Genomic DNA, 13,858 nt, shown 5'->3' with positions numbered 1-13,858 from the left:
CAGATTGAAATGTGACCACTTGTTCTTTTTTTCCCGTAGGTTAGCGATAAACAATGCCACCATGATGGGAACTGTACTGAAAATGACTGATCGGAGCCACAGGCAGAAGCTGCAGCTGAAAGCCCTGGACACAGTGCTGTTCGGACCTCCTCTCTGTGAGTAATGCTGCAGAGCTGGCTCATTAGAGAAGGGTGGAAGGAATCCATCCATTCCAGACAGTGTCTAGGATGTACCTAGTGCAGGTGAAACCAAACTGTTCCCTACCAAAGTTCATGTAGGTAACTTGCTAATAGCCTGATTTGCACAAAATGGAAGCAGAGCTACCGACATATTAACTATGGAGGTGCAGCCCTGAAGACTACAGGTCCCAGAATGCAATCCTGCATTTTTATTGAATTGGACAGTAACTGTAACAGAAATGTAGCATTGCATGCTGGACCCACAGTCTCTGTGGGCTACACTGCATATTCAATGGAACAACAGTTCAGAACACACTGTAGAATTCTGAGGTCTGCACCTGGTCTCTGGCTAAATCTCTTATTTTCGCTGTTTTGGAATGCAGCTGCCATGTATCCTTGCTTAAAAGATCTTGTCATGTTGTCACAGCACTATAATATCAGTGTGGCAGAAGCAAAACAGCCTGATCTTGAATGAGGAAAACAGCAGTACAGATTACTTGAGAAGACATTTTAGACTGCTGGGAGTTGAGTTCTTGTCATGCCATACCAACTAACGGTGTCTGTGGATCTGGAAATGTAGTTGATGTGCATTGTGTTTTGTGTTAATTCTCCCTCATCACCTCTCTTCCAGTTTGTTTTCTTTTTTGTACTCATTTTCCCTTTCTCACTATTTATTTCTGTACAATAGCACATAGGGTACATCTGCACAGCAATTCAATGCTTCAGCTGGCCCGTGGTAGCTGGCTCGGGATGCGGGGCTGCAGAATTGCCATGGAGACTTTCGGGTTTGGGGTGGAACCTGGGTTGTGGGGCCTCCCACCCTCTCATGGGGTCCCAGAACTCAAGCTCCAGTGTGAGCCTGAACGTCTGCACTGCTGTTTTACATCCCAAGTCAGCTGATGCAGGCCAGCTGCGGGTGTTTAATTTCAGTGTAGACTTGCCCCTAGAGGCCCCGCTGTGATTAAGGCCCCATTTTGCCAGGCACTGTACAAACGCAAAATAGAGAGTTTTTCTGTTCCCTTTTTCGTCTTTTCCCTTCCATTACATATTGGTATCTATTGCTCTGTGCAGGCTACATTAGTTCTGCTCCTTTTTAACCCAGTACATGCTCTTTGTTTTCCCCACTTACCCTTCTTGTACCTTCCAGAGAGAAGTTGGGGCTTCCTGGTCCATTCTCCCATCCCAGTCTGAGTTTTCTCTGCCCCTCTCTTTGTGGAATCCATGACCCTTAGCCAACTGGGCAAGATGTAAGCCCTCTACTCTCTCGTACCAAAAGATAATGTCAGAGTGCAAAGGCAGCCAGCATTCTCTTCCCAGTGATTTTGTGACAGGTCTTCAGTGAGAGTTGCCTTAGTGCAAGCCCTGCCTGCCCAGAGATCAGCTGAGTTGAGGTTTGCTACCTGCTGGATGAGATTTAAACAGTTAGCAGAACAGCCAGTTCTGCTCCCCAATGTTAAAAAGGTCTTATTTTGAGACAGTTCTGATTTCATTATTTCTACTGAGTTTATGTTCTAAGGTTGAAAATTTTGATAGTGGTCAGTGGCATTGCAGACTAATGGTTAGAGCAGGGACTCCTGGGATGAATTTCTAGTGGAACCACTGATTTAAGATGTGCACTTGAACATGTTAATCTCTGTGCCTGACTTTCCCCATCTCTGAACTGGAGATAACTGACAACATATCAGTTTTAGGAGAATGAATGTTTGCAAAGGGCTTTTAGATTGTCTGATGAAAGGTGTTTTTTAAGTGCAAAGTGAATGCTGCATTATTCTTAGCCATTAATGCGATCATTAGCTTTATCCTCATTTGTGATATTCCGTCCTGCTAAAATCACCATAATAACATTGTAATGCTGAGTCCTTTCTACGTTCAGACTGCTGTACAAACACTATTGAATGTGATGATTGCGATATTTGACTAGACGAAGGTCAGCATGTCTCTGGTACAGAACTTGTGGTTAGGAATTGTCACTGGGTAAACGGATGGAGGCAATACCTTGGAAATGATTAACAATTGAAATAAAGGATGAAACCTGGTTAATTTAATGGAATATTCCAGGTTAAAACTGCATTTTATATATTTAGAGAGCTATTTATCTAGAACTAATTCTCGAAGGGTTGCAGAGCTGCCAGGTTTGAACAGACATCAGTGATTAGCTGTGTTTCAGGGAGTGCTTGGCCACCAGCTAAATTGTAAAGTGGGTGTTTGCCCACTGCTGGATTTAGTGAATTCAAAGGAATTACTATTACGCACCAAGTTTCCTTTTTGTCAGGCAAATAAAGGTGGCCTCCCGCAACTGCTACATCCCCTGGCAGTGTGAGACTGCCAACCAGTAGGATGAGCTCCTGGGTGCAGGAGACAAAACTCCCTGGAGTGGGATTGAGACTGTGGAACTCGCTGCCAGATGAATGAAGGCTGAGTAATCTGACCCCATTCAGAGCTACATGCAAAACCTACCTCTGTGTTCAGGCTGTCGTGCTTGGGCAGCCTCACTTTCATTCTTATGGAACACTGTGCTTGCTTCTTGTCTGCAGACAAGGAAAAGGGAAATGCTCATTGAAGACATTCTGATATTTGCAGTGCTTGGGGCCACATAAGAATTTAGGAGGACTGGAAAAGCCACAGTCTGGATTAGACAAATGTAGCTTCCCACTTCAATCACATAAGGCCAAAGCCATAAAAAATCTCCGTGGAGTGGAGATTTCAAGACAGATGATACAGTGTTTGCTCATTAAGGCAGAACATATTTGGCTGGAATTTTCCAGTCTTTAATGCCAGAAGTTTGTTCACTAATGAAACTATGAAATCTGGTGCAGAGGCTCCATCAGACTCCTGGTCACCTATGGCTTGTCCAGCATGGCTGCCGCTGGGTAGATCCTTGGGATTTGATTATGACTGAACTTGACTTGCTGTATGTGTTACATTATAAACCAACCGCCACATTGTCCCTGTTGCAAAATCATGGTCCTGTGCTTAATCAGAGTGTTGAAAAATGAGGGAGAAGAGGAAAGTGCCATAAAATAACACAAACGTGGCAAAGATGCTTTGGGGGTTACATAAATGCAGTTGGTTTAAGCATCAGTTTGGCTGCGGTTCTCATAGTGCGTGAATAAAACTGTACCAGAAAGACTGATTTTTGGAATGCACAACAGAGGAGGAGGAAGTGAACTGCTTGCTTGCATGTTACCTTGAGAAGGTAAAGTTCTGATATATCTAATGTGACATAGGGAAGAGAGTTAACTTGGTGGTGAATTTATAAGATACTTTAGCTTGTTTCTTTAAGAGTTATTGTCAAGGGAAAAGAACAGTGTCAGACAGCAGTGATCACCTCATGAGCATACGTTTACATAGCACCTTTTCTCCCAAAGGATCTGAAAGCACTTCTCAGACTTGGGAGTCACTCCAGCCACTCCTGGGGTGGACAATAACAGGGGCTGAATACATTATTTTATTTCATGACCTCTGTGTCTTGCATGCTGAATATGGTCCCTGATCCAAGGAGTTTCCAGGTCATAAAGACTTCCATATTTAAGTGAAGTTATATGGGGAATTTAGGGATACAGAGTGTAATTAACCAATTATGATTTTAGCTAGGACACCAGCATTAGCATCTCTACTCTTGTGAAAAGAACCATAAGATTTTTAATCACCACAAGCAGTTAAAAAATTGGATTTATGTCTCCTCCCACAAAAAATTGCCCTTTGTACCACGCAGTGCCATTGGTCAGAATTGGCTTGAGAGACGAGTGCACCCTGCTGAATTACCTACCCTAGGCTTTCTTTGGAGGCTGCCCAGCCAAGTACTAATTAGGCCTGACCCCGCAAAACTTGTGAAATCTTAAGATATTTACTTGAATAAATATTTCTCTGGTTCCATTTGCTAGGGCAGATAGGCATCTTGTGTCATTCAGGTCACACAGTTACAAAAGTACGTAAACCATACTAGGTCACCAGGTAAGCCTCACGTACATCTTCACTGCCATACTAATACTCATGCTAACTTTGGTAATCTGCTAGGACTGGAGGAACAGAATCCACAGGAGAGAAGTCTGTTCTGAGAAGGCTCTGCTTCCAGTCCCAGCAGCAGCAGTGACAGCATCCCAGCCAGTCTCAGCTGCTGCAGTGGGACATACAGAACAAGGCAGAGGTCCCAGCCTGAGACCCTGTGATAATGTTCTGTTACTGTGATTTGTTTCCTCTTACAGCAGATTATTAATGGAGATGCACACTTCAGATGCTAGTGCAGCGGTTTGTTGTTCCATTGCTGCTCTCAGTTCCTGTGGACTCTGCTGGGAAATGAATAATTCCCAGAAGGTGGTCATCACCGTTCAAGTTCAAGCCTTAATTGAATAATTGGCTGAAATAGAAAGGCGGTTCCTGTGCCAATCAAAGCAGCAGCTTATCCATAAAAGGACAGATTTTTAAACCAGAATATTGCACGTGTCAGAATATTTGTTAGTTTCTTCATGGCCTGATATTTTTTCTTTTTATTAAATGTTTATTCCATAAGTATCTTCCATCTGGGATAGACCAGTCCAGATTTCCTTTGGTTTAAATTTCAATGAAGCTATCTTTTTCTATAATAATTAAAAGCATATTTGGCAAGTAGTTTGATGGCAGTTGGGAAGTTATTTGCTTAAAGCAATAGAATTTATTAACCAAATATAAAATTCATTATCACTCCCACATGTACCGTCCACTTTAAATATTTACACTCAAGTGAGTTGTGTTTAGATTACCTGCACCTACACTGAACAGCAGTATCGAGCTGAGCCCCATTAATAATCCTGTAAACAACTTCTTTGCTTAAAAATCCATTAGCTTTATTATATTGTTCTGTCAGAGTTCATGACAGCAACTACAGTAAAATAACCTGTAACTTGAAGTGCCTTTGAAGAAAGAGTGACTATGAAACTAACAGTGACCAAGGGAGAGGTAGAATTGTAAGGCCTATGTTATGATGCCCTATTTTCACATGCAGGGATCAGTATGTTAAAATTTTAGCCTCCAGAGGAAAGGAATTAAAAGAGGTCATGACAGAGGTATGTATATAGAATATTGAATGGCAGAGAGAAGATGAACTAGACAAATTCATGGAGGACAGGTCCATCAATGGCTATTAGGCAGGACGGACAGGAATGGTGTCCCTAGCCTCTGTTTGCCAGAAGCTGGGAATGAGCGACGGGATGGATCACTTGATGATTACCTGTTCTGTTCATTCCCTCTGGGGCACCTGGCACTGGCCACTGTTGAAAGACAGGATACTGGGCTAGATGGACCTTTGATCTGACCCAGTAGGGCCGTTCTTATGGGTGCTCCAGTTACATGTTCTCATAATATCAATGTCTCTTCAGGTTTTATACTCCCATCCAGCATTGTAGTAACCATGCACCTTCTGTATAAAATTGATATCAGTAGCAAAGTCCCTAGTGGACTTTATGTAGTCTCTCACATGTTTCCTTCTGTGGGGTAAAACTGATTGGGACTTTTAAAAAATATTAATTTACTTTTACTGTTTATTTTTTAAGCTTGATTTGTTTCAGAGATTTTTGTTGTTGTTTTGGCTTGGTTGAAGGTGGATGGCATGAGTTGGTTGGGTTTTTTGGTTAGAAGAGGTGTCAGTGTTGTCACTGTCTTATGGTGGAAAGACCTTTTCGAAGAGAAAGGTAAAGACAGATTCTTGATTTGCCTAATCTCTTCTGGAAGTTTGTCCCGTAGCTGGATTTTCTCAGCGAATAATGTTGTGTCCTCAGATCTCTGATGAGAACATAAGTTTTCAAGTATCAGAGTGGTAGCTGTGTTAGTCTGGATCTGTAAAAGCAGCAAAGAATCCTGTGGCACCTTATAGACTAACAGACGTTTTGGAGCATGAGCTTTCATGGGTGAATACCCACTTCGTCAGATGCATCTGAGGAAGTGGGTATTCACCCACGAAAGCTCATGCTCCAAAACGTCTGTTAATCTATAAGGTGCCACAGGATTCTTTCCTGCTTTTATAAGTTTTCAAGTACATAAAATATTGTTAGAAAGAGGAGGGACAAAAATTGTTCTTGTTAACCTCTGAGGATAGGGTAGGATAAGAAGCAGTGGGCTTAAATTGCAGCAGGGGAGGTTTAGGTTGGACATTAGGAAGCACTTCCTGTCTGAGTGGTTAAGCACTGGAATAAATTACCTAGGGAGGTTTTGGAATTGCCATAATCAGAAGTATTTAAGAATAGGTTAGACATGCACCTGTCAGAAATGGTCTAGGTATTACTTAGTCCTGCCTTGAGTAGTGCGGGGGACTGAACTAGATGATCTCTTGAGGTCCCTTCCAATCCTATGCTTCTATGATTCTTTGATTCTATAATATAAGAATGAGGAGACATATGAAATTAAGAGAATAAATTTCAAAATAGATAAAAGGAAATATTTTTTTACACAACACACAATTCTCCTATGGAACTTACTGCCAAGAAGAGATCATCAAGGTCAAGAGTTTAGGAGAATTCCACTTCTATCTGTAGATGATAGTTATATTAGAAAGGATTTAAAACTTTTTTTTTTAAGAAGGGCTATAAACCCTCATCATTCAGTGCTTAAGCAAACTACTGACAAGCTGAAGAAGAAACTAGGCTATTCCAAAACTGTGTGCTGTGAGGTTTTGTGTAACATCAGGTACTGGTCACTATCAGAGACAGATACTGGACCACTTGGACTGATCTAGTATGGCAGTTCCCATGTTCCTGTGCACTGTGTGTTTCACTACTGCATTAAATCATTTTTAAATTAAGCAGCCAGTGTAGCATTTAGTGCACATAGTCCTTATTTTTGTGTTGTCACTTCTTATACAAGTCTCTCTAAAATTACTGAGTTAGAAATGTCCCAGTGCTTTTTTATTTTTAAGAGATGATTTTTGTGTCTTGGATATTTATTTGGAGAATGCGTTTACATCCTCCATAGCTTGATTCAGTTTTTAAACAGAGCCAGCATTTGTCCAGTGTATAGTTGAAACCGTCTGGTTACTTCATGCGCTTTATTTCAGTGAGTCAGTATGTACTTGCATTTCTAATGCTGTAACAAAAGAAAAAAAGAAAGAGTAATAGCTGGATTAGAAATCAAGAACATAGAGCTAATTAATTCCTGGTTTTCCTGCTGCTAAATGCAGCCAAGTTCCTCTGAGTTTCTGGATCTGATTCAGCTTCATCCCTCTCAATATTGAAACCAAATTCAGAAAGTTACTGCAATGTAGCAGGAGTGTGCTGGGCAGTTAAATATTCACTTGTGGGAACAAATTCTTTGTGGTGTTCCAACCTGTACTCTTGGTAGAATCCTGCGCCAAAAAACAAAAAATTCTGCACACCGTATTTTAAAATTCTGCATATTTTATTGGTCAAGATAACACAGTATAATCACACTAGTTTCAATTATTTTGGTAATTTATTTCAAAATACCCATCAGTGTGTGTGTCTGTAACAACAGAGACAATAAAAAAAGATTCAGGTAATTTGTTTTGACAAATAGAATCCTTCTGAGGCATTTTAATAAAGTAATAATTCATTTAAACCACAATACAGAAATGTATTTCCCACACCTCTCAGAAGCAGTGCAAAGACTTGGGGGAGACAGGGTAGCTGAGGAAGAAGGAAGTAATTGCTAGGAAGGGGTCTGGGAATGAACCTGGAGGTTTGTTGGATGTGAGTAGGAATAGTATGGAACAGTTTCGCTGTTTGTTTGGGGGGGGGCGGTGCGGGGAGAAAGGACTGCTAGGGAGTTGGTGAGCTTCCCCCATGCTGATCCTTAGCCTCTCCCATTCAGTCAGACATGTCTGCTTCTGTCTCTGTGTCCCTGCACCCCCGCTCAGCCACCTCTCCTCCACCATCCCCAAGTGTCCCTGCATTGCCACTCAGCCAATTCTCCTCCACCATCCCCATGTATCCCTGCACTGCCACTCAGCCACCCCTCCTCCCCCTTGTCCTCATGTGTTCCTGTACTCCCACTCAGCCACCTCTCCTCCACCATCCTCATGTGTCCCTGCCCTGCCACTCAGCCACCCCTCCTCCCCCTTGTCCTCATGTGTTCCTGTACCCCCACTCAGCCACCTCTCCTCCACCATCCTCATGTGTCCCTGCACTGCCACTCAGCCACCCATCCTCCCTCTTGTCCTCATGTGTTCCTGTACCCCCACTCAGCCACCTCTCCTCCACCATCCCCATGTGTCCCTGCACTGCCACTCAGCCACCTCTCCTCCCCCTTGTCCTCATGTGTTCCTGTACTCCCACTCAGCCACCTCTCCTCCACCATCCCCATGTGTCCCTGCACTGCCACTCAGCCACCTCTCCTCCACCATCCCCATGTGTCCCTGCACTGCCACTCAGCCACCTCTCCTCCACCATCGTCATGTGTCCCTGCACTGCCACTCAGCCACCCCTCCTCCACCATCCTCATGTGTCCCTGCACTGCCACTCAGCCACCCCTCCTCCACCATCCCCATGTGTCCCTGCACTGCCACTCAGCCACCTCTCCTCCACCATCCCCATGTGTCCCTGCACTGCCACTCAGCCAATTCTCCTCCACCATCCTCATGTATCCCTGCACTGCCACTCAGCCACCTCTCCTTCACCATCCTTATGTGTCGCTGCACTGCCACTCAGCCACCCATCCTCCCCCTTGTCCTCATGTGTTCCTGTACCCCCACTCAGCCACCTCTCCTCCACCATCCCCATGTGTCCCTGCACTGCCATTCAGCCACCCCTCCTCCCCCTTGTCCTCATGTGTCCCTGTACTCCCACTCAGCCACCTCTCCTCCACCATCGTCATGTGTCCCTGCACTGCCACTCAGCCACCCATCCTCCCCCTTGTCCTCATGTGTTCCTGTACCCCCACTCAGCCACCTCTCCTCCACCATCCCCATGTGTCCCTGCACTGCCACTCAGCCACCCCTCCTCCACCATCCCCATGTGTCCCTGCCCTGCCACTCAGCCACCTCTCCTTCACCATCCTTATGTGTCGCTGCACTGCCACTCAGCCACCCATCCTCCCCCTTGTCCTCATGTGTTCCTGTACCCCCACTCAGCCACCTCTCCTCCACCATCCCCATGTGTCCCTGCACTGCCATTCAGCCACCCCTCCTCCCCCTTGTCCTCATGTGTCCCTGTACTCCCACTCAGCCACCTCTCCTCCACCATCGTCATGTGTCCCTGCACTGCCACTCAGCCACCCATCCTCCCCCTTGTCCTCATGTGTTCCTGTACCCCCACTCAGCCACCTCTCCTCCACCATCCCCATGTGTCCCTGCACTGCCACTCAGCCACCCCTCCTCCACCATCCCCATGTGTCCCTGCCCTGCCACTCAGCCACCTCTCCTCCACCATCCTCATGTGTCCCTGCACTGCCACTCAGCCACCCCTCCTCCCGCTTGTCCTCATGTGTTCCTGGACCCCCACTCAGCCACCTCTCCTCCACCATCCCCATGTGTCCCTGCACTGCCACTCAGCCACCCCTCCTCCCACTTGTCCTCATGTGTCCCTGTACTCCCACTCAGCCACCTCTTCTCCACCATCCCCATGTGTTCCTGCACTGCCACTCAGCCACCTCTCCTCCACCATCCCCATGTGTCCCTGCACTGCCATTCAGCCACCCTTCCTCCCCCTTGTCCTCATGTGTCCCTGTACTCCCACTCAGCCACCTCTCCTCCACCATCCCCATGTGTCCCTGCACTGCCACTCAGCCACCCCTCCTCCCCCTTGTCCTCATGTGTTCCTGTACCCCCACTCAACCACCTCTCCTCCACCATCCCCATGTGTCCCTGCACTGCCACTCAGCCACCTCTCCTCCACCATCCCCATGTGTCCCTGTACCCCCACTCAGCCACCTCTCCTCCACCATCCCCATGTGTCCCTGCCTTGCCACTCAGCCACCCCTCCTCCCCCTTGTCCTCATGTGTTCCTGTACCCCCACTCAGCCACTCCTCTCCCCCACTCCTTGTGTCTCTGCACCCCCAACTCTCATTCAGCCTGTGGCTAAATGCTGTCATCCCACTAGCTGTTGTATCCCCACTCCACTAGTGTCTTTGCCACTAGCCTTTCTGAACCCCAATCTATGTGACCCTCCTCAGTGGCCCCATGTGCCCTGCTCTGTCTGTCCCCGCCCCCCCCCCCCCATATCCCATACCTCAGTCTTCTCCCTCTCTGTGGCTGGCTGCTTCAGTCAGTGAGCCAGCAGCCCTCTCTTCTGGTTCCACATCAGCCTCTGGTGGATGAAAGGTGTAATTGCAGACTTCCCTTCACCTCCCTGTCAGAATCAATTACTCTGCGGGGGAAAACAAATCTGTGGGGGACGTTAATTCTGCGCTTGCACGGTGGCACAGAATTCCTCTAGGGGTAAACCTAGGAAAGTGTCCACAAAGCTGCCCTAATAACTCAGTTAAGGATTGGCATAAGAAAGTCCCTGGTTGGCAGAGAGCTGGTTTAGCCAGCTTTACACCAACCTCTCCCAGTACCCTGTCAGAAGAACACGCTGTGTTCCATCCAGTGATCTTTCACCTTCATAACAACCCATAAGACTCTGTTTACCAGATAGCATAAATTAGAGCAGTCCAGAAGCTGCTCTAAATTATTCTGGGTACCTAACCACTCCCTAGAAGCCTCAGGGATCAGAGAACTGTAATGGTGGCCTAAAGCCATATTTGTTGCTTCCTCTCCATAAGGGCATTGGTCAGAGTTGTTGAGGATCTGGCTCTTGGTTTCTGGTTCTCAAGAACTAAGAATTGAAAGGGTTACAGTGTCAGTGAAGTTAAACCATTGCGATCATTTGGAACTGGGCATTTTACCAGCCACTTCAGCAACCTGAGGCCACTATTAATCTTCTGCCAGCAGTCTATGGAAGAATAGAAACTGACATATGAGTGTAGAAGCCCATTACCATAGCAGATTAGGTATGATTTAATCCAAGAAAGTGGACATGTTATAACATTTTGTGTGACTCTGTGGAGTGCACCACTTTGAGGTACTGAATCAGTCAGTGATAATGTGAGTCTTGCTGATCTTGCTTCTTTAAATCAGGAAGACATTTTCAGTCCCCAAAGGTCTCCCTTCCATCAACTGGGTAAAAAAGCATGAAGAGAAATAGATTTTTGTTTTAGCTTGTGTTGCCACATCTTGACACCTTTCTAGCTCGGGTTATGTGTTTAATTTTGACTTACAGCAGCTTCTTTGTTTTGGAATCAATAACCTGAGCGAGAGGACAGCACCTTGTGAGAGTAGAGCACAAAAGGAGCAGAGTGGAAGAAGGGAAATGTAGCTGCAATACAGAACAAAGTATACTGGTCTGTGGCTTGCAAATGACAAAGAAACCCAGTGAGAGGGAGTTGTGTTCAATTGGAAACAAAAGCTCTGAGCTACAGAGGCAGAAATCTGCAAAGGAGAAATGCTAAGACTGTCTTCCTTTTTCCACAGAGCCTTCCGCAGCCTGGGTGCAGAATACCTGAAAGCTCTGGTATGCTCTGTAAAGAGAATGGAATCTGAGAGTAGGAAATTATCTCACTGTGCTGCCATGGTGATACAACACCCCAAAGGGTCACCTTACTAGCACTGTGTGTATGTAGGAGTGTGTTAGAGTAAACACAAGCCTTGGCTGGCAGTCAATGGAAAGCCGCCAGCTCTGATGAGAGAGTCGGATCTAATCATGTTCCATCCCAGAGTGGAGTAGGCTTTGAAAATGGCAACAGAGGAAATAGGAAAATACAAGAAATCAGTTAGTGAAGGCTCCGATGTATAATCAGAATTTCAGAATATGCCTAAGAAACTGGAAGATTTTCTGCTTCGTGCCCAGTTGCTTTGTTTCTTAAGGTCTGTGAAAGGAAATGGACCAGAATAGTCATTGTGGAACAAGCTGTTCCATAATCGCTCCCCATGTGGACACACTGTTCTGGAATAAAAGTCAGTCAGTTCTGGAATAATTAGTGCACTCCCAAAGCAGAGTAATTATTGTGCAATAAAGTCATTTTTATTCCAAAATAGCTATTCTGATCAATTTCACCATGTAGCTAAGCCCTGAGTGGTTTACAATATTATTGCGGAGGTACTGTGTGTTTGTTTGTTACAGGCATTTATGTGTCAGTCTTCACCATCCTGTTTGGAAGGGCTCTATAAAATTTAAATTGAAGCAAATGCAATTCCCATGCACAGGGAACTAATACTCATGTCTGGAGATATGCCAGCAAATACATCCCCTATTGTACATATCTAGTAACACAGGAAGTGTGATCTTATGTTTAGAACATGGCAGTTGGAGTCAGGAGTCCTTTCTCTGCCACAGACTGGCATGTGTGACATTAGGTGACTGACTGAACTTCTCTTCATTTCTCATCAGTAAAATGGGCCTGGTAATGGTGAGTCCTAACTCATTAATCTTTGCAAATTGCACTGAGAGGCTTGGAAGGAAAGTGCTGTAAGAAGTGTGAGGTATTAAATATGCCAAGGAAACATACTGCACCACCGAGCTGTGTCATGCTCGTGTCAGCTAATCTTTGATGGTAGATACAAAGAAGGAAGATGGACCTAGGTTACTAATCCCTACCCTCATGGTATCTTTAACTTGCATGCGTGAACAGCCCTCTGATTTCTCCTGACGATTCTTGATTTTACACTTCACTTAGTTGAATATAGCTGGGAAGAACGCCTATGGTTGTCATCTGCTGTGCAGCACCTACTAAAATACTGGGTGGAGTACCTAGAAAGTGCATCCAGGGGAGCAGTTCAGAATCTAAACGATAATGCAACTGTAAAATTCAGACTCTCGTAAATGCTAATTTAAGGGAGGTTTTCCATTGTAGGGAAGGGAAACAGTGTATCACTGGAGGAAGGAGCTTATTAAAATGGCTGTCAAGAAAACTCCACTTAACCGATTTAAAAGCAAATTAGTGTGCTTAGTGTCTACACATGTGTGAACAGGTGAGTGGCATGTACCACTAGGGGGAAATTAAAGATGAGTCATGGCAAATAGTGTTGATCATGCATTTCATCAAAACTCGTTACATCTGTAGTTTCCCTTGCCTTCCTCCCCCCTGCACTTCTTCCTTCCCCCTTACAGAGGCCTTCTTTGTGAAGCCCATCTGGAGAGGCCAGAGCAATGCTTCTACCCATAGGCTGGTTGGGCCACCAAAGGGGTGACAAATCTTTCGATTTCAAAACCTCAGGGTCTTCCACAGCATTTGCCATGGTGACACAATTACTGTCCTGTGTCTGAATGTCGACACTGATGTGAAAGCGCACAAAACAGGAGGGTAAATTAACTCACAGGTTTCAAACGTACAGTATGATGCCTGTGGGCTAGATCTTTGATCTGTGATCCTTTGAATTACTGCCTTGGCAAGCAGTAACTCGCACTCATTTTCCTTTGCTGGGATTAATAGGGCTGACGGTGGGGGGAAAGGGGGGATTTGGAACAAATTACCGGGATCTGGCGGTCCGGAAGGGGGCCCAGGGCCCGGCTTCCCCAGCTTCGTTGGCTCTGTTTAGCCGGTCCACCCTTCCTGGGGGGCTTGAACCCGCTCTCGGCGCCCCTGGAGATTAACTAGGGGAGACCATCTTGGTAACCTCAGTTCTCCTTCTTGTGGCAACCACACTAAAGCAAGGAAGAGATTATAGAAACCAAAAAGGCCCTTTGTTTAGAATGACTTTGCTACCTCTGAATTTTCC

At 45.5% G+C, this 13,858-nt stretch overlaps 1 protein-coding gene across 6 annotated transcripts in view; it reads left to right on the top strand.

Moving 5' to 3' along the window:
* Positions 1-13,858, top strand: part of STIM1 (stromal interaction molecule 1) — a 191,050-nt gene that overhangs the window by 127,394 nt on the left and 49,798 nt on the right. For all 6 annotated transcript variants that reach the window (XM_030555814.1, XM_030555806.1, XM_030555824.1 and 3 more), the window contains one exon: positions 40-155. In XM_030555814.1, the coding sequence (XP_030411674.1) occupies positions 40-155 (116 nt within the window). The remainder of the gene's footprint in view (positions 1-39; positions 156-13,858) is intronic.

This window comes from Gopherus evgoodei, chromosome 1 (genome assembly GCF_007399415.2).
Source record: "Gopherus evgoodei ecotype Sinaloan lineage chromosome 1, rGopEvg1_v1.p, whole genome shotgun sequence".
NCBI classification, from domain to species: Eukaryota; Metazoa; Chordata; order Testudines; family Testudinidae; genus Gopherus; species Gopherus evgoodei.
Note: the sequence above shows the minus strand (reverse complement) of the source record. Positions and strands in the feature narration are given on the sequence as shown.